The sequence below is a fragment of the Gavialis gangeticus genome, unplaced genomic scaffold (assembly GCF_001723915.1).
Source record: "Gavialis gangeticus isolate Ggan-Ray unplaced genomic scaffold, GavGan_comp1, whole genome shotgun sequence".
Lineage (NCBI taxonomy): Eukaryota > Metazoa > Chordata > Crocodylia > Gavialidae > Gavialis > Gavialis gangeticus.
The window spans coordinates 7,196,976-7,218,631 of NW_017729000.1; the positions used below are offsets into that span (position 1 = coordinate 7,196,976).

Genomic DNA, 21,656 nt, shown 5'->3' on the forward strand with positions numbered 1-21,656 from the left:
TGTAATCAATAAAGTTCTCCTTTTTGACTGGTGTGGGAGACTTATTGAGGGGTGGGTCTAAATTATGCCTAAGAGACCCCTTAGGTCTGTGGACTAAGGGAGACTATACCTTTTTGCCCCCGGACTTGGGGAAGTACCCCAAGTGCCTGTACTGGGTCGAGTACCCGTGGGACTTTAGGCCTGTGTTACCCCAAGGACACAGGGCTGCGAGACAGTCCATTCTTGGGGTGGTGGCAGCACATTACCCCCAGACTAGCGAGTGTGCTCTGGGAGAGGGGTCGGCCGGACATAAGGCGCCCCTAGGGAGGCATTCGGAGCCTGGAAGGTGGTCGGGCGCAGGAAGGTGGGCGGCTCAACACAGGAGCACCCCCTACTGGCCCGCCTCGCATGGTGGAAACAGCAGAGGGATACGAATACCCAGCTGTGTTCCTGAGGTGGGATCTCTGCACCCGCCACAGGCACAAGCAGTGGTTCTTCTGTTCTCAGATCTGAGGTAGATTCGTGTCTCTTTGAGGCCTGAGAGAAATGTTCTTGCCTAGAGGTCCGAAGAATGGCCAGCTTTGAGCTTTCCCAGGGCTTCAGGAGGCAGGGCCCTCCTCTGGGGGGTTTTTCTGAGGAGCCGTCAGGATAGTCCTATTCGTCCCTCTCTCACATTTCTGCCAGTTCCCGGGGCCCTTTACTGCAGTGCCAAGATGCTGTAGGTGATGTTGGGCCAAATCGCTGCTTCTTTGCTGCAGTGAACACTGTGGCACTGCTGCCGCAGGATGGAGAGGTTGCTGATTTTCCCAAAGATCTTTTAATTGTTGTATGTACAAGAGGAAGATGAAAACTCACATCTCCTGACTCCGCCATGAGACTGGGGAATTTCTCCCTGTTCCTAGAAAAAGGAGACTTCACTGCTTTAGGTTTAACTACACATTTTGGACCTGTGGTGGTATACAGGAGGTTCAAGTAAAACAGTGGTGTTTGGTCCCACACTCTGGGGTTGAGCTCTGGGGCCCCATTCCCGCCCCAGCTGGAATCAGGTCCTGGGGCCTTGTGCTGCCCCATCCACCCCGCATGAGCCAGGATTGGGACCCACATTGTCCTGCGCACCCAACCTAGCACGCAGGGCTGTAGCCCTAACCCATGTGAAACCAAATGCCTAACAGATTTTCAAGTAATATGAATGGTTGTGATTTTGGCTCGTCCCTCATCTCAGCGAGGGGAAAGACATTTTGCTATCAACTCCCCTGGAAAGAGAATGAAACTAAAGAATACAGAATACAGGCAACCCCCGCTTGACACGGTGTCGCTTAGCGCTGTTTCGCTGTAACGCTCATTTTAAATTGATACCCGATTCCACTTAGCACTCAGCGACTTTTGTTATAATGCTCATGGTCACCATCTTGGGTCATTAAAAACGCTTGTGGTCGCCATCTTGAGTCATCACAAACTTTCGCTTAATGCTCAGTTTTTCAGGAACCAATTAAGAGCGCTAAGTGGGGATTGCCTGTAGATTAGGCGGTTCGGCACTAAGGAATTTGGTGGAAGACATCCTTTCAGTAAACCCTTTACATGTCACAGATAACTGAAACACCACAGCAAATTGATTTATCCAAACTACCAGACAGTACAACAAACCAATTAAGCCAAGTGTTGGCTGCATCTGTGCAAACATTTTTTTTTATGTTGCATTTCCCACTGAGTGCACTTCCACCTATAGCATCTGCAGCAACAGCTCTGAGGTCTGGCAAAGACGGTGTCATTTCACCCCGGCAGGGCAGGTCTAGACACATGGTAGTTGAAACTCTAGTGGTTGACATTTTCAAACAGAGAGATTCAAAATATAAACTTATCATGGTCAGCAGAGGATGCAGAGAAATTAAAGATGGACAGGATGACCTTTCTCTGTCTAGTTATGTTGTAACTGTTGGTGTTATTTACTTGGTGCGTCTTTCAAAGAAAGAGATGTAGTGACACTTAACCGTGAATACCAAGGAACTAACTACCCACTGCAGTGGAGCAGCATATGAAGCTCATGATGTAAAACAGGACAGGAAATGAATATTATGAAATGTATGACAATCTGAGAAGCCCTAAAGGCAATCCCTTCCATGTATTGCATATGCCCATCTTGAGTTATGAATGAATACGAATGAATGAATATAGCATCAGCTTTCTCCAAAAATACCTACAAAGAGCCATGTTGGGCAGATGAAAATCGTTACTGGATGACTGGAGAAATCAAGACCCCTGGCTTCTAAAAAAATAAATGCAGTTGAATCCTCCATGCTGAGCACCTTCCTGAAAGGCAAATGCCACATCCTGTGTGCGTGGGGCATGTTTTTCCCCTGGTAAAGAAGAAAGGGGCTGAAAAATCCTCTGAGCCCAAGGGGCTCGCTCTGCTCTACTATACCTGCAAGCAGTGCTTGGTGTGCAGAGAGGAAAACAAAAACTAAGCCCAACAGATTATGGACAGCCTAGTAGCTTCTTGGACCTATAGCAGAAGCTACAGGACAGCTTGATGGCCAGCCAGAGCAATAAAGGAGATCTGGTGTCTCTGGATGGATGTGCACACAAGTGAGAGACTCTTTGGGGTGTGACCCAGGGGAGGGCGAAGGCAGTCCAACGAGAGACTGGGTACCACCATATGCATGTTGTTAACCTGCCATATCGTGAGCATGGAAAGAAGGAGCTCCGGCTATGTTCTGGCTGTGTTACGCTGCATGCAAGTGATTTGAGCAGAAAATTTGTCCCGAATTAACCTTTCCCAGAGAGCTTGGGTGGGGCTTCGCCGCCAGCCCAAACAAAACAATATAAGTTTTTGGGCCCAATGTCATGACTGTTCAATAAATCTGTTTTTCGCTGGCTAAGTGGCATGTTGGAGTCCACACCTAAAGGCTATAAAGCAAGAAAAAACAGGGCCTAGGGTGTCTTGAATAGCTACTCGGATATTTATGCCATAATTTGGAAATGAAGTCACAGTCCCATAACCAGTGGAGACAAACGCCAGAGAATTCTTCACACTTTGAGTTGCAGCCAATTATAGCCTGACTAAGCTACGGGAGTTTTAACAGCGCGAAGCAGGCTATTTTCCACATTTCTTCTTACAAAATCATGTATTTCCATGCCGCCCCACGACACTATCGGAACCTCTTCAAACCCTTCATCTGAACAGCTGAAAACCCTCAGTTTGTTGCCTGGTACATGAGCTCTTTTCTTCTGTGCACCGTGAAGTGGTTCTTTCCTGTACAGCACTCTCCTGCAAATAGCTCTGCCTCTCGAAAGACCGCGCCTATACATCGGTGACATAAGTGACCTTCAAAATTATTATTGTAACTACTGCATACGGTGATCACCTGGAAAACGGGACTTCTTGGAGGCAAGCAGAGTAACTCGATAGAGACTTTCGGTATCTTGCTGCTGTAGAATCTATGTGAGAACCTGAAGGGTCATTTCACTTCCGCATTAAATGTTCCAAGTCTGACGAGCCATATCATTTTACATTTTCACTGTGGTTTTGGGAGGTGTTTAAGAAGCGAAATCCATTATCTGGAGACCCTTACTGCTTATTGTGAAAGAAATAGTATTCCACATAAAACTAAAGAGAGAAATACTTCTCATTTAATAGGGTATTGTAGAAAAAAATTGACACAGGTAGCTAATCAGTGCCTTGGGGCTGAAGATGGTAAAATCACATCATAATCTGCTTAAGAAAAAAGATGCTTTCCAGGTTAATGTTGCTTCTGTTGCCCATTTAGGCTGGCAGCATGCCTGGTGATGGTGTTTCTGTCCTTAAAAATACATCACTCTGGCAGCTCTTTCTCTCATCTGTCCCTTGACCGCTGATGATGGAGAGGGTTTCCTCCTCTAGACCCACACTGCAATTTTGAGTCTGGGTTCACATCCAGAACCCAAGACACTGTTTGGTGGATAAGAGATGGCCTGAAGTGGCAAAAATCTAGTTAGTGTATCTGTCCTCACAAGATTCCCACTTTTTAAGATTTCAGTCTCATGAAATCAGATGGTTTTCGAGATGTTTTCAGCATAGCCGTCCACGAGGGTCATTGCCAGCCACCGGAACACAACCTTGAGTTATCATCTCAACTTCAAATCTGCCACTCCTGCGTTCTTTGTTAAAAGTCATGCCTTTTCCTGGCATTGGCTCATTAATTCCTCTTTGTCCCAGTGTATCTGACTCTCTTCATTCCTCTACAAGTATTCAACCCTTGTTTCAAGCATCTTGCTTTGTAATGTTGGCATGTCTCCTCTTTAAAATGTCTTTGCAAGTATTTGTGTTGAAACTGTGTACACCCGTTGATTTCAGACTTTTATGAAGAAACGCTTTTTAAAAGCAACCCAAAGAAAAACTGCACTGCAAAACCTGTATTGCATGATGTATTGCAATATTCAGGAGTCGGCTTTTGTACTACTATACATCTGTTTGATCAGAAATTTGTAAAAAGTGCCTAAGGCCCTAAGCTTCAGAGAGGGGCACCTAGCGGCTATCGGTTTCAATGGGAGAGAGGCACCTAAATAGGAGTCATCTACATATGCTTGAGGAATTGGGCCCAAGTGACTAAGGAGCCAAATTCCTATTTTCAAAAGTAGCATTGATGCTTAAACTCATTTTTAAAAGTTTTTACGTACTTGACTCCTACTGAAATCAGCAGGCATTCAGAGCCTAACAGTTTTTAAACATCTAGCCCTTGGGGAGCTTAAGTCCTACTGATTTCCATTGGAAGTGAACAAATGGCATGAATTTTCAGTCAAATGAATAACATCCATAGGATTTAGGCAGCTAGGGGCTTTTGAAAAAAATCTGCTGAGTGTCATAGCTGTGTCTTTAGGCACCTATCATATCTTTGAAAATCTGGCCCATAGGTGTGTTTCAGTATATTACCCTTTCTCTTTAATAGGATGCACATAATACTGCTATTATGTGTAAGAATTTAGCACATTTAACTTTGCACAATGAAGAAAGAAGATTTTCAGATATAAAATTGCACATCCCAAATGAGTGGAAAGAGCAGAAATATCATCGTTTTGTAACCGGCTGATGAAATCCTGCAACTTGTCTAATTCAAGTTGGGAAGAGGGGGGAGGGATGGCAGTTGAATAATTTGAAGTAATGGCATGTTCTGTACCCAGAATCATACTTAAATTCAGTAGCATTTTTAGGGCAGGAAGTATATTTCTGTAGTACTTTAAAGGATTGGATCCGTGTAGTTTAAAAAAAAATCTAATAATCTTCATACAAAGATACCCATTATTTCAAATCATTTTAGTTCAGCAAATGCTCCCTAAGTCATAACAGACTCTTAACAATTTTACAAATGATGCTCCAACGTTGTGTTTTGCTGTGTATCATCATGAACTTACAGGTTGTATGTATTTTCAATGCGTGTATGGACAATCATTCCACTGTTACTCTGTTCATATCTTTTACTTGGAAGACGTACAGCCTTTGACTGTGGCCATGGTGATTTTTTGGTATCTGATTGCCAAAGTACAGAAGTCGTGTTTGTAGTTTGATGTCCAGTGGATCTTTTGGGAAATGTTATTCTCTAACCTCTTAGAAATTTTGTTTCCACCGTGGTTTTGAAGTGTAATTTTTAACACCGGGGTTTGGATTAGCTATGTACTTCTCCTTATCGTTAAATAGAGTGATTTTTGTTATGAATAATATTGGAAATTTATAGCAACTAGCAAACCTGGGAAAAGCTAAGGTCAGTTAAGACCTCCAATGAAATGTGATTGTGCGTATGCAAACTTAAGCTACTTTGAAGAACTTGCTCTCTTCACCCGTTTGACCACTTCCCATAAGTAACAGCTGCCCAGACTGGACAGTTTTTCAGCTCATCTTGGACCAATTTACTGGAAATCTCACATTGGTGTCACTGGTTAGGTGTAATCTGAGAACAGATGAAGATCTGGGTTGGGGTGTTTTCTAAAGAAAGGCTTATCTCAGCACCATATTGCCCCTCTGCACACTGACAACCGTCTAAGCCACTTAATGGAGGCAGTCCATTTCAGGTTGCAGAGTGCCAAAGAAGAATAAGCCAGTCTAAACAATCCAGATTTGTTGCTTTTCTTTCTCTTCCTCAGTCTGTGTTTTTAATCAAATTCTGTTCTTCATCTGCCCCTCGTATATGCATATGTAGTGGGCTAGTTTCCCTGTCCTTTGTTACCGAGCAGCTTTGGTTTGGATTACATAACAAACAACAGCTATTTTGGCATGGTCATTTGGGATGAGGCAAAGCATTTGGCTAAACAAGTTCACCCCAAATCTTGAGGTGAAGCATTATCAGAAAGTTTGGAACCAGGTCTGACTTCTCTTAATGTCTGGAGTGTCTCAGCGTCAGGTGTTATTAGTTAGTTTACCATGGCGTTTTGTGGCCAGTTGAAAATGGGGCCTTATGCTTCTGGATGCTGCACAGACGCAAAAGGAGAGTCCCACAGAAATTGCACCATTTCAGGTAGATCTGAGCATGTTTTCAGATCCTCCTGATAAAGTCTGGGGAGTAGGAGCTAGGCATCCTGATTTCCCACCATGTTCGTGATGTGAGGGCCCCGCAGGGTTTCTGGGACGAATGGCATACTGCAGTGCTCTGAAGGCAGCAAAGTAAATACAGTAAACCGGGCACTCGGCTACCAGGCCTTCTACCCAAAGGACCCATCCTCAGCAGCTCGTAGAAGGATGGAGATTGCACAGGGATTTCGGTGGCGACTCCATTTGTGCAACGGGTATTTTAGATAAGCTTTTGACAGGCATCCACATTTTTGAATGCTTTGCTGAACCAAATCTCTGAGGTTCACCCATCTTCCTTGTTTATTGCTTCCATTTAGATTAGGCTCTTGTGGTCAAAACTTAGTTTATAATCTTTAGAGAAACATCTCCGTGCTGTTGTTTGCAAGCTAAAAGCTAGGGCATGTAAAAAGCCTAAGGGAGGAACTGAACAAAATAAATTGGTCATGAAGCTAGAAAAAAGCCTATGACCTTTCTAAAGCCGAAGTTACTGTCAAAGATGAGATAGAGACCTGTAATACTAAGCTAACTAGTTGCTTGCCAACACATCTGTTCTGTGGATTGTTTTTCATTTTGATCAGGAGCAGCTAGCTTGGATTTAGTCTTATCCACTGCACTCTCACTCAGGCTAAGGTACATTAAATTGCCAACCTGATATTTATATACAAAATGCCAAATTCTAATCTCAGTTTTGCAGTACGCATTGCCAAGTATTTCCAAAATGTCCCCCTTGCCTCTGTGTTCGAGGAGAGCAGTAGATTTTTTCCCAGTCTGAGATCACAGTTTGACCTTTAAGTTTCATCAGTGTTGTGTGCTTTCATTATTCTTTTTTCCTCATGATGAACAGGGATTTGCAGGGGAAAAAAGGCTTATTCTCGGAGGAAATCAGAATGCAGGCTAGTGATTAAAGAAGGGGAATGGCAGTCATGGACTCTGCCCACAGACTTACAGTATGGCCCTGAGAAAGTCATTCAACCCCCCTCTGGCCGGCTTGATCCATCAGGGAGACAAGCAGCAGGGTATTCCTGCTGGGGTTGCATTGAAGTTGTGTTCATGTCGGAGATGTCCGCTTGGCGTCCTCAAATGCACAAGGAAAAGAGATGGAGATGGAAAGTGGTGGTGCCGTTTGAGAAGGAAAACAGAAAAATAATGTTGATGCCAGGATGGGGCGGGGAGGACAAAGGGTTTGTTCTCCATCTGACACCACGGCTTCACGTTCCAGAATTAAAAACAAGCATTCATGTTATGCAGAAACAGGCAATAATGGTCCTCCAGCCACCCAGTATCTCCAGATAAAACCGTTATAATCCAGATGCATAAACTGCATCGTAGGCCATGTCCTAAAAATGACGTGACTGGAGTTCTTGTATCCTAGCAGGCTGGTAGCTCCTCTGCTACAATGGATGCAGCCCTGACATCTGTCTCCACACTGTCCCCAGATGCAGAAATACAGGGATAACTGCAAAGGTGATACTTGCATATGTAGTTTCTGGTTATAATAAGGAAGGCTGAGTGGCTTGAGTGCATCAGCGTATTGCAGTATTGAAACATCAGATGAATAAATTGGATCTTGCAGTATCTTGAAAGTGGCCAGATGTGATGCACTGTGATGCTGGTTCAAATCCAGCTGAGGTTGACAGATTTGAACCTTGCTGGTTTAAATTAAGCCAGACTCCCCTGGCATCCCAGCAAACTGTCTGGGCTGGGCAGGGCTCTCTGCTCCACAGCAGGGCTGGCCCCTCCCCTCTGCTCCCTGGCTGTAGCTCCAGCAGAGACTTGGAGGCATAGCAGCATCTGCCTTGCTCCCTCCTACTTTCCCCCTCCCCTCCCCACTCCCTGCTAAGCAGGGATCCCCTGTCCCTTCTGCCTTACACAGATGCACAGCATTAGCTAGCAGACCACAGGCTGGCTACAGTCTGTGCTGTAGCAGACAGCAGTGTCCGCTTAGGGCTTTTTGGAGCTAATCAAACCTGAGGTGGTAATGTCCCTCCATTCCTTCATTGTTTAAGAAGAGCTTGAACTAATGAGAGAGGCTGTTTGTTTTCTGATGAGGTGAAAAATGCTGATAAATGCTGCCTGGGCCTGGCCACACCCCCATCAGGTCAGCCCTGTGAAAGGGAAGGGAGGGCTGCTCTAGCACTCCTGGGCTTCTAGCCTGAGCCACTGCAGGCATGTGCCTACATTTCTGGGATGTCTGTGCAGTTACAAAGTGATTCAGCATAGCCAGGTTAGACTAACCTGCAAAGACTGAATCAATTCAGGCTCAGGCTTTTTGAATGTCTGTCCCTAGCTCTAGTTATTTTCTGATGGCTTTTGATGGTCTGTGTTCAGTGAGTTTGAGGGGGCAGTGGGTTGTTCTATTTATGTGTGTGTGTGCGCGCGCGCATGTAACGTGTGCCATGACTCATTAATCGGGAAGCTTCTTTACAACTGTACAAATACGTCTGTGCATTACTTGCCATAATATCTGTGCTGCTGTTGCTTTTATTGAGGGTCATCTCAAAAATACATGGAAACCATTCACTTGGATATCCTGCAAAGTTATCTGCAGCTCCCCTGACCTGTAGTGAGGCCTGCAAAGCTGCAGGCCTGGTGTTGTTATTTATTTATATTGCAGTAATACTCAAAAGCCCCCGTCAGGATTAGAGCCTCTTTGTGGTAAGCACTTTAAAAACCTATCAGTGTTTCCTGAAGCTAATATAAACAGAGCATAGTGCATCCTTTGCAACTGCTTGGCTTGTTCAGGCTGTGCTCAGCTACAGTCTCTGGTTCAAGTTTCTTACGAAAAACCATAAAACAAGCAAGGGGAGTTGGACTGGGAAAATAAATACAGCCCATCTCTCTAACAGAGGGCACCAGTTGTGCCAACCTGGCTTTGGAGGAGAAGCATCTATCTGTAATGCGTAGCCCAAGGCTTCCCTGAAGATTAGAACAGAAAAGTCTTGTTTTTAATTAAATTGCCGGTCACTTAAACTATAGAGTTAGATAATAGAAAAATGGTCTGTGACCTTTAGTAGTTTTGTGACTTATCAGACCTTCCCTCAAAATAATATGCCCAATCTTGAGTTCTTTGAGATGCCTGAATCAAACATCTTTGCCTTCTCTAAATGCTGGATCACCGTGCACGTCTGAATGCAAAGCCCCGGAGTGCAGGAGCTTTGAGTCGGAGACGCTGCCTGCCTGCTTCCTTTTCCTTTGCATTGCCATCGTTTAAGGATCTGATCCTCGCCAATGTAAAGACAGGCAGGAATCACAGTTCTGATCTCCCTTACGTGGGTATGAACCGGGATGTTTCCACTGAAGTAAATGGAGTTACATCACGACAAAATCAGTAAGAAGTGGATTCAAGTTTACATGCGTTTATCTGGACAGCTAGATACATTGCTTATGTTTTCTATCTGGCTGGCTGTATGTTGAAATGACTCTGTCTGCTTTTAATTTAGCTGTTATAAGTTTGAGCAAAGGCCTCGGAGACCCGGAGCTGGTAATGTGTTACGCAGGATGAATTCCATTAGATAGCACTGCAGTCCTGGTAATGATAAGGAAGGTGGGGTATTAAGGCTCTAGTTTAAGAGAGAATCTTTTCATATATGCAGTTCTCATAAGCATTTGAGAGCACATCTGTTTCAGTGTTCAGACGCTTGGATCTCATTTTTAATAGCACATGGAAACAAGCAGATGCCATTTAGCTTATACATGAAAATAAGTATGCATTTATTGCAGTGTGTTGTCTTGTGTAGCCAGTAGCCACCCTCTTTTAGCGAATCAAGGCAAACAGTGCCAAAAAATTGTTAATAGATCAGACTGAAAATTTCCTGATGGAAACTTTTGCTGTTGACAAATGCCATTTTGTATGGAAATGTGCCAATTGTAATGAAATTATGTTTCAGGAAAAAAATGGAAACAAGTATTTTGGTAGGTCAACACATTCCCTTTAGACCTCAGCAGAAAGTTTTGATGTTTTTAATTTCAAATGATTTTTTTTATTCCAAAATTTATTTTGTATTTTAAATATTTAAGTTCAGAAATCAGAACGAAACATTTTAATTTTATTGTAATTGAATTTTTTCATTTACCTGAAATAATTTTTTTTTGAACATGTTGTTCCAGGGGATCTTTCAGAGTATTTGGGGATTTTCCCCCCATTTGGAATGAAAACAAAGTTTGAAACGTTGGAGTTTCCCATTGGGCAGACGTTCAACAAGCTCTAGGATATATATGGGTAGACATTTCCCACACAGGAGTAAAAAGTCCATAATTTCAAAGTTATGGTTCCTACAGCTGTAACTCAGTCGCACTCTGCGTGTCTGTTTGAAGTGCCAGACGCAGTAGCATGCCGTGTTACCTGATTCGTGCCCGGCAAGATGTTGCGTGCCCGCAATACAGGGTTACTGCAGGGTTTCTCCTTCATCAGAGCAGGCAGAGCGGGAGTTTCCGAGCATGAACTGTCAAGCAGTGTTGCAGTATTATTCTGTCAGCATTTTCACGCCAAGTTTTATTTTGGCACATAGTTGTGATACAGTTGCTATATTATTCTACTATTGTTAGAAAAGGCTGAGGCTTGGTTCTGGAAAGCAATGAGAAAGGAGTCTGTGACCATACAGATTATAAATTATGAAGCAAGTAAATGCTTATTTACATGTCATATATATTATCCCCTGTGCACAGAGGCTTTATATGGAACACAGTGCATATTTCAGATCATTATCAGTGACGCATGTATTCTTTTCCCAATGCACAAAGAGGCAAATTAGTATCTCTGCATCAAGATGATAATGCCCTTGAGTGGGTGGCGTAAAGAGCCCAAAGCAACGCTAGCACACAAGTTTTGCTCGGAGTAAATGGTTTGTTTAAAGGCAAGTGTATGAATATAGCCTAGCATGTAATCTGCCTTTATAAAAGTCTCTGGAAGGAAAGCCACACCTTTCAAATAAAGGAGGTTAAATTCACATCTTGGCACCAATAAGTAACCAAACTTTCACAGGGCAATGAGCAGCAGGCGGATCTCAATCACTGCCTGGGAGAAGGTTGGGTGCTTGCAACTTGGGAAAATTAGGTGCCTAAGCTTGAATTTGGAAGCATAATGTCAAGATACTATTTCTGTAAGTAGTACCCAGCATGCAGGAAAACTCCCAGTTAATATTTAATGATTTTTTTTTTAACTTGCACTAAAGAATCTGTGCAAGAGGCAAGAACTGTTGCGGTGATATCTTTTATGGGCCCAACTGCATGGCTGGGATAGACCTAGAGAAGTGAAACTGTAGGATAGCACAGTACCCTTCCTCAGGTCTCACCCAAATACCTATCCTAACCATACATAAAAGACATTACCCGCAAAAATTCTTGCTTCTCACGTATTTCCTGGACCATGATGGCAGCGACATCAATTCAACCCTACACTGCAGCATCTAATTATTTCTCTGGAGCTCAGACGTGATTTGTGCTTTGATGTAGTCCCCTAAGGAGCTACACCCACTGATACAAATCCAATGTTTTCGCAATCTTGTTTTTAATAAAATTATACTTAAACTTATGAACTTCTTTGTGATTTATATATTTCTCATAATTAGAACAGATGACATTTGTCTCCAGCTCATGAAACAGTGTAGCTCAGAGTCATGATTTACTGGAAGAAAATGATCAGGGCGAAGACAGAAGGGAACATCCTTGCCTTCCAGATATTTATTTATGTATTTGTTCCGATTTGTAAAGTAGAAAAAAAAAAAGACGTTTTCAAGCACATGAGTTGGCCATAATGATCTTGCATTTCTCTCATCGTAGATTAGCCAAATCAGCGTCTTTAACCGTTTATCTTTTCTGCAGCTGCTTGGAGTGCTAGTTCTTGTATGTTCCTGGTATGTCTGTATTTCATGCCGTTAAAATATTCCTAGCTCTCTTTTTGGTGCACCTAAATGGTTTGTCTCTGTTCATGAGTAACACAAAAATATGTCATAGTTGTTAGGACTTTGTAGGTGTTTCTCTGCTTGTATAGTTTGAGATTGGATTAATGTTGATGCACAGTTGTGCCAACATGGTGCTGTACTGGGTTTCTCATCCTTGGGAGTATTTCAGTCAGTTATTACCCAAAACAAAAAAGTTCTTGTGCTTGTGTTTAAGTCCATTCCTGTTCAGGACAGCACATAACCATCTACTTAAATGCTCATTGACTTCAAGAACTTTCCTGATTGAGGTCCATATGGAGCCTCTATAGAAGGGCCCCATAATTTCAGGAAGAAAGAGTCTTCTCTCACTTCAACAGAAATGCCCCTTTTTTTACTAATGAGCACAAATGATCTATATCTGGGAGACGGTGTATAAGAAGGTTATGTTTCATCATTACTACCATAATTACTTATTGACGGGGTCATTATTAAACATGTCAATGCTCTCTCGCAGGTTAATGAAATCTACCACGATGAATCCTTAGGTGCTCACATTAACGTTGTCTTGGTGAGGATAATCCTGCTGAGCTACGGGAAAGTAAGTAAAGGCTCATTTAAATAATGGAGCTCAAAGTCTCTGAGAAATTTTAATGAACTATATGATTCATTTGTGAAGTATAATACCGTAGTTTAATATATTTTCAACTATATATATAAACTGTAGATACACTGCCTTTATATGTCTATGAATGTAACATTAATGTATGATAGAGAACTCATGTTTATACTTGTCGTTTATCATACATACTTCATGCTGGCAAATAATTGAGATTTAGAAAATTTTTTCCCCCCTACTTATGTCAGTATAAGTTAGCACTTTGGTTTGGCAGTATGACTACCTAGTCTTTTTGGAATAACTCCTGGCAAGTTTTGTGGGTGGTGACCCTTTTAGCTACTAGAGGGATGCAATATAGACTGTTTGCATGAATGCATATAAGCAAGCAGGAATATATGGCTATACCAATATAATAATTGCATTGTGGGTTTATTCCACACACTGCTGAACCCTGACTCTGACCCAACAAATCCTTTAAGCTTGTGCTTAACTTTTAATGGGACTACACACGTGCTCAAAGTTAAATATGTGCATTTCTGATCTGGAGCCAGGGAACTCAGCACTTGGCTGAATCAAACCCACATTAAGAATTACAGATGTTCCTTTCTGTTCTCTTGCTGTTTCCATGGTCTTCCAAGATCTTCCCTTGCTGTTTCCATGGAAAGGGGCTGTTTTCAGGCAAACCTCCAGGAGAGGACACTAAGATGGCAAATGGGCTTGGAAGTGAAGTGCTTTTAACATATTTAGTACTTTTACCCCATTTTTTTGCCTGAGCAACATCTAATTCCATGGAAACAGGAGCAGAGTTATAACATCGTTTCTAACTTTCATTGGTTGGGGATGAACATTGCCAAAGCCTCTTGCACTCAGCGGTGCCCACAGCTGCTCCAGGTAGAACCAGAAAACATGGCATCCCTTTGTGTGAGCACTGACGCTCTTCCATGGTGCCAAGTCTGCGGTGGGGCAGGTAATCTAAATAGTGTCCATAAAAAGGAGGGTCAACTCAGGGGGTGGAAACGGCTTCCCTGGAGCCGCACCCAGTAGATTGGTGCTGATTTACAGGAGCAAAGGAGCGAGCTCACGGGGAGGTAGGAGGCCCTGTGGTCTAGTTGGGCAATGCCACTGCCCCACTGCTTGGCCTTCCCCTTTCCAACTGAGCTGCTCTGTAGGTGGAAGCAGTGATACGCTCTCTCTCCTGTCTCCCAACAGGGCATAATATTTTTAAATTGCTTTGGGACAAGTGAGGTGATATAAAAATGGTGAGCTAAGAGGAAAAGAGTTTGAACCTGCCACCTTGTAAAACAATTTCCATGGTCCATACACTTAGGGAGGGGAAAGCTGAGATCCAACATAACTAGAGGGTGTAAGGATTGCTCTGGGGGGTGGCTTTGAGCTGCCACGTTCACCGTGAGGAGCACCGTACCTCTGCTTCACGTCAAAGCCGCTTCACACCATTCTGGAAGCGTAAAACAAACGTTGTCAATGTAATTATACCGTAATTTCCACCCGCTCTGCCGAGTGGGGCTGTGAAAATGTGGCTGTTGCTGTCGTGCACCCCAGGACCCGAGATCCTGAGCAAAGTGCCAGGGACACCCCCCAGGGCATCCTCCCCACCTCATGGCCAGAGCTGACGCACATAGAGCAGGGATGGGTGGGCAGGGATTGCTTCCCCCACGGTATAACTGAGCCCTCTGCCTCTGCAGACAGATGCTTTGTCTCCTCCCATCTAACTTATTTCACCAACACTAAAATGTTCCTTGTGAAATAAAATAAAAGGGCTTTTTTGGACAAATGGGACAAGTACAGGCTGAGACCATGTTGGGTAAAATGGCCTATTTGGCTTCGTTCTCTGAAATATCATCCCAGCAGCTGCTTTGAGTAAACTATTGCTTAAGAAACCTTAGAGTTGATATCTTCAGGCTTGTTTCCTCTATTCCAAGCAATTTATATGTATTGTCACCCGTGCCATGTCACTAATCATCACAATTGTATTATGGCTCAGTAATTGATGGTATGTAGCTGTAGGAGAGAGACACCGTCTTTCTTTTGAGCTTGCAAGAGAGCCCTGAGCTATTGCAAGCTCCCCTTTCTGCCCCCCAAAACCAGCTTTTTACTGTATTGTTTTTTAAAGAGGATTATTTTATTTCATACAATATGTCATCTCTTGGTGAGGATAATATGGACAATACTTTAGGTTGCATAGCAACCAGCTTTTCAACAGCAGTTATCTGAAGGCACCGCGGTCACTGAAGTGCACTTGTTTTTAATATTTTAAAATAAACACAGCAGTAAATGCAAGTTCCTTGAAATTTTTATTAATTAGATGAGTAGAGGCTCCATGTGAGAGCGAGAGAAAATTGCTCTATTGTGTTAATATTTTGAAACTATCTGATGAGTTGAAGTATCAGGGAGCCTGATTGAACTAACACGTTCCTCGCACCTAAATTATCGCTTCTGCGCATAAACTGAGCATGAGAGAGGCAATGTTTGTTTTTTTTCCAGAAGGATCAGGTCTAGCTGGTTTTCAGATCTCATCTGAAGGAGGGTGGCACACAGTTGCCCCACTCCTGGAGAAATCAGGGAGCAGGTTGTGGCTCAGAAGTGGGTCTGCGTGGCATGGTGCAGACATACTCGAGAGCTAGTTTGTTCCCTACTCCCCCGTTAGTCTGCCAGCAGCTGGTGACTGCCCTCCTCTGTGCCGCACCAGCTGATGCTTCATGGGGCACGTGGCGGCAAGACTCTGCCCGGGCCCTGCCCCCCCCGAGTGGGTCAGGAGGTACTTGCCTGCAAGGGCTGCACCTCACCCTGTGCTGTGAGCCATGGGGCGTTTCGTCCTCACTTCTTCCCCAAATGGGCACGTCGGGCAAACAATGATCTTCCTCTTCACTGTTGATGTAAAATCAGGTTATTTGGGAGGATGTGCCATTTCAACTGTAACCATAGCACCATGACTGTAATGGGGGCCTCTGGCAAACTGCTCAACAGGATGCATCTTTCCCAATTAATTCTTTCTAATTAAGTTTTTCTCTCTTTTCTCTTGTTATCTGCATTCAGTTTAGTGTGAAAATTCATGCATTTTTTTTCCTGAAGACATCACTTCCGTATGTAAAGTACAACAGAGAAAATAGAGAGCTTTTGACAGGAGGGATGGGTATTTAAGCTACCTGTATTTCCACTTTCCGAATGGGTTCTGCGAAAGTAGAACACATCACAAAAAAGGAAATTTGGCTTATTTCTGCCACAAGGGATTTGATCAAGAGGCCAGTTCCAAACTCTGCAAATTACAGATAAATTTGGGGGAAAAGTAGTTCAGTATTTTAAATGAATGAACCTGTTAACATGTATTATTTGCTATGAAAGCTCTGCTTCCATCTGCTATTAAGCTCATCCTAAATGAAACGGCAACCACCAAACACAGATGCATGGCATGAAAATGGATGAAAACAACTGGCTGTAATAATTCTTAGCAGTTAGATATTATTTTATATTTCCAAAGCACAGCACAAACATGAACTAATTTGTCCTCGTAAAACGCCTCTGAGGTAGGTGAGTAAAGATCATTATTCTGATTTTAGTGCTGAGTAACAAAGACGTTAAGTGAATTTTCCAAGGCCACACAAGGTCATTAGTGGGTCTGGGATTAGGTGTCACAAATTCCTGGCTTCCGGCCCCATGCTCGGTTCATCAGACAATAGTGACTTTATATAAACGTAGCATGTATGGGGAATATGATGAGGTGGTGTTCAAAACAGCAGGGGGGAGCAAGACATACACTAATTATAACAGGTGTCCTATGCAGAGATGTTAACAAAAAAATTACGACAGATTTTCCCTTGAACTGTTCTGCACGCGGTCCAGAACCTGAGCAAAGTCTTGTCTGTGAGTTCATAAGTCAGAAATGACAGCGACAGAGGAAGACCTGGGTGCATTAGTTGGTAAGAGGGTGCCTATGAGTGCCCAGTCTGTGGCTGTGAAAAGGCAAATGCAATTGTAAGATGTATCGGGCATCATTTTTCCAGTAGAGAACAGGAATTATTCCTGCCATTGCACAGGGCTCTCAGGAGATCGCATGATTCTGGTCACCCGTTTTCAGGAAAAGCTGCCAAAAAGCTACTGCCCTCTCCACTGCTCCGCTGCCTGCCACCACCCCCAGCTGCTGTGTGCCACACACACAGGCTGCCTGTGCCACTAGTGGGGTGCGAGCCACAGGGTAGCCTTCGCTAGTGTAGCAGGATGAGTGCTGGGAGGGAGTAGGCTTGTTCTCAGTTGGGGGGAAACACCAGGGAGAGAGAAAGACTGAGTAAAGTAAAGGACATTGCAGCCCTGATGCTTTGGAGCAGCCTCCAGGTTGGATCATCGGGGGGGTTGTAAACTACCTGGTTTAAATGTGGAGCTTGATTAAAACAAATAGTGTCTCATGGTTGTCAGTGGCAGCAAGAAACTGGGTATGGTGACCTATGTGATCCCTTCTAGTCCAAAGTCAGTGCTCCTGGGTCACTGACAGGCTTCCCGTTGGCCTCAGTGGGGGCAGGATTGCAGCCAGTATCCTTCTGTAGTGGTGATCTATTTGTCCTGCTATCGCTGGCCTTTTCACATTGAAGCATGGTGACTCCGTCGCAGGGGGGGTAGCCTGGCCAGGCAGGCTGGAAAGCAGTCTTTTCCTTGGAGCGGCTTCCTTTGCTCTCCACTCTTTGCAGAGAGTAGCTGGGATGGAGCTACAGAAGGACACGTCCAACCTGACACCAGCTTCCACTTCTTCGAGTGTAGGACCCCTTCTCTAGTTCCCGTTATTTTGAGCTAAAGAGGAGGACTCAGGCTAGATTCACTTGCCCTCCGCCCAGGCTCTTGAGTTTGCTGCAGGTTTGAATCTGTTGTTCAAGATGCTGAACACCTGAGACCTTCACTGCAGGCAGTGGGCTCAGCAGGGCCCTAGCAGCAGCTTGCAGATCTGAGGGCCTCTACCAAACTAGCCAAGTGGATGAGTGCATATGTTTGTTATATTAACTGCCTAACCCGAAGGGTTTGCAGTCTGAGAGCCCTGCAGCTGATCCCCGCACCTGTGTAGACAGTTGCTGGATCGGGGCCTGCAATATTTGTATGTCGCACTTCGCGTCTTGTGTTGCTGCATACGGCAGTTTGCATCCCTTCCAGGTTTGGGTATCGGGGGGAGGGAGGGAGGGGAAGGGCATATCCTTCCTTTTGCAGAAATGAAGGAATCGCTCTCATTTTCTATCAGACTCGTAGCATATTATTTCTCAAATGTTTCTGTTGAGAACTTGAGGGGCGCTGCTCTGGCTGATACCAGGCACTGCTTTGTCTTTCTGATCCGCTGCTATTTGTATGGAATCAGCTCTCGAACACCGCTTACAAACCACTGCCACCGCAAAACGGTAGAAATCCTTCAAATGCAAAATGTCAGTTTGCTGAATGAGCTATTTTTGTTAACGCTGTTCCCATGGACACCAGATACTTCCTTTTATTTACTTTTCACTTGTCTTGTGCAGTCTGGAGGAAAAGAATAAATAATCTCATCTAATATGCGGTAAACAGTGGAAATGCCAAGTAGAAATAATTTGAACAGTTTTTTTTAGTCCATTTGTTATCCATTTAAGAAGGGGAAGCACTAATTTCAGATGGGCTCAAGAGCATGCCCGCTCTTTCACTTTTCTGATTGATAATTGGAAATGTAACAAGTTGAGCTGTTGCCCCTCGTCTGCGTGGAGTCTCTGCCAGTCGGGAGTGACGGAGCCGTGTCGGTTGTTACTCTTGGAGCACCATCTAATGGAGGAGTTTTGAAAGGTCTTTTTTTCTAGCGAGCTCCAGACCAGCCAGACTTCTTTGCATTCTTGTCAGCTGGCACCCTCTCATTAGCATCAGAGTGCAGTCAACCCAATTATTTAAAATGCCAGTTAAATAAAACCTTCAATTAACCAAAATTTGGTCACGCCTCTGACATCAGCAGCTCCCAGATATTGTCAGTTGGACTGTTCCTGAAAGGTTTGAATAAACTTTTACTAATTTTTTCTCTTTTTTTTATAATATGCACCCTTACATTTTCCGGTATTCCACATTTTCCAAGTTATTTCTACACTTCCAAGAATATTTTAAGGATTATTGAATCCACTACTGACAGTTTTCATATATTGCTGTTCTTCAGAAATACTGTTTAATGCTGCCAGTAACTCCACCAAACAGGAAGCGGGGAGTGAGAGAGAGGCAGGCATCCAATTCTCCATACCAAGTCACATAAGCCACTTCCTATTGCTCTACTGTACCTCCCCAGACCATAAGCATAGATGGAGGCTGCAGCTCAACCCTTTTCATCTGTTGTTTCCACTGAACAAAGGAAGGGCAGAAAGACGAGAAACAGGGAGAGCATGGGAAGAAGAAAGGCATGTTTCTTCTCTCCAGAGCTTGGTCGTCTCCTCGGGTTGCTCCATAGACAGAATTTGGGCTAACAGCTGCCCCAGCTGTCTCTGCTGCTCATCTCCACAGACATCCCCTGGTATTAGCTGCAGTACCCCGAGATTTCCTGCTTCTCCAGCTGCAGTGAGAAGGGAAGTTTCTCTTTCCACTGGCAACTTTGGACTCAATCAGCTGAAGAATATTCTCCATTGCTCTGCTGGGAAAGATGTCTTCTAGCCCTCAGCCAGCTGCAGCATCTGCAGCCTCCAGCAGCAGAGGCGTGTCCCTAGCCCCCAGTAACACCTACCTCTCCACTTCGGCATGTGCTACTTTCCTCCACCCTTCTACGCTCCCAAACTAAACAGAGATGTACACTTCCTTCACTCAGGGTGTGTCTACACGTTCATTAATGCGCAGTAGTTACTGTGCATTTAGTTTAGTATGTGCTTAATGAAATACTAACTAAATGTGCAGTAACTACAGTAACTGCAGTAGTGCCAACGCACTTTTTTTTGGTGATGCTTACTACACAGTAGCCTAACTACACTGTGCAGTAGTGTATTAGCACAGTTTTTGACTGGCACGCTACTGTGCAGTGTTACTAGGCTACTGCGCAGTAAGCGCCTTGTGTAGACGTGTCCTCAGAGTCCTGATTGTTCTGCTCAGTCCCTTGCTTTCAACTTCCTATTTAGAGTCCCATTCTTTTTGCATAGAGACTATTTTAATCAACACTTGGGATTACCTGGTTTGGGGAATGCTCACCTATTGCCTCCAGTGGGAAATTCTATAGAGTTATGCAGCATCTCTGGTATCTCAGCTTCTGGGACCATCAAATCCTTGCAGGAAGCCTCTATACCGTATCTTGCACCCCATCTACTATGTCTGCCTTTATCTGCCACAGCACATGACTGATGTCATAAAACCATCCCCATGCTTCTCATGAATTTCCTTCCTTAGTAGGGTGGCAGCAATCACTCTAACTTTCTAGAGGTGGCTCCATAAGCATAGGAGGGGGACTTGTTGAGGTCTGTGAAGACCATTATTGGTATATGAGGTCTGTGAAGACCATGATGGTATGGGCCAGTTGAGTTTTGGAAGTTCTTAGTAATTGCCAAAGAAGCACTCTCTCTCAATCAGGTGGGTTTCTCTTTGCATGATGCAACCCTGTGACCACGAGGGGTGGACCAGTGGATAAATGTCACTTATGCTTGAAGACCTTTGAATATGGTGTAATTACATCTTACTCTGGGCACTGTGGACTCTGGGACTCTCACGTGGTTATTTTAGTTGAAGGTCTCCTTGCTGGCATGGCTCATAGCCTCCCTGCTCACATTTTTGACAAACATGTACCCCTCCTAGTGAATGTATTTGCCACTGTGTATTTGAGCTTTGGCCCTGTAGGAAGAAAAAGCCTGAAGCTTTGCTCCTTAAGGTCACTTTTCCAGAGCCATATTGTGTCTATGGCAAGGTAATAGAGACTGGAAATAGGTAGCACATTTTACAGGTTTTCTAGATTTTTAGTCTTTTCCAGTAGGGTAGTTTTCCCCCTACACTTCACAGACCCAGATGGCCCCCTGTTCCATGTAAACCTGTTTCACGTGTCCCATTCTCTTGAAGGCAAGCTCCTAAACTTACTTGAGTTTTAAGGCACTGAGGTGCATTGGACCCAGCTGCAGGTTTTGCTACTTCAGGGATGGGCAAAATGCGGCCCGGGGGCCCGCCAGGCCATTCTATCCAGCTCGCGGGACCCCTAAAATATTTAGAAAATAAATAATTATCTGCCCCTGGCTGCCTGTCATGCAGCCCTCGATGGCTTGCCAAAACTCAGCAAGCAGCCCTCTGCCCAAAATAATCGCCCGCCCCTGTGCTACATAGAAGCTGAAGCTTTAGTGAACAACAAGCAGATGCCGACAACACTGTAGTAACAGCGACACGCGTTTCAAAATGCTGCATCTGTTCTCAGTGGCAGAATCCGCGCGGGTCAGAAGTGTGCTATGAGCATCTGTGTCTAATTGTGCCAAGCTTAGCTCTTTTATCCCATGCTATAGTTGTGCCACGTCAATGAGATCCATTTTTTGTTGGCAAGGAATGGCAAATTAGTTACTAATGGTTGGTTGTTTGGAGTTACTACTTCTCCCCACTCTACCTCCATTCCTGCTAGCTGCTATAAAGATGTTGTTTTGGCAATAGTCAAATGAGTAGCGGGGGATAATGTTGGCCCTTAAACAGAGCAGAATGCTGC

At 44.1% G+C, this 21,656-nt stretch overlaps 1 protein-coding gene across 1 annotated transcript in view; it reads left to right on the forward strand.

Moving 5' to 3' along the window:
- ADAMTS2 (ADAM metallopeptidase with thrombospondin type 1 motif 2) overlaps positions 1-21,656 on the forward strand; it is a 312,175-nt gene that overhangs the window by 238,274 nt on the left and 52,245 nt on the right. Inside the window, exon 4 of the mRNA XM_019506186.1 lies at positions 12,908-12,991. Within this exon, the coding sequence (XP_019361731.1) occupies positions 12,908-12,991 (84 nt within the window). The remainder of the gene's footprint in view (positions 1-12,907; positions 12,992-21,656) is intronic.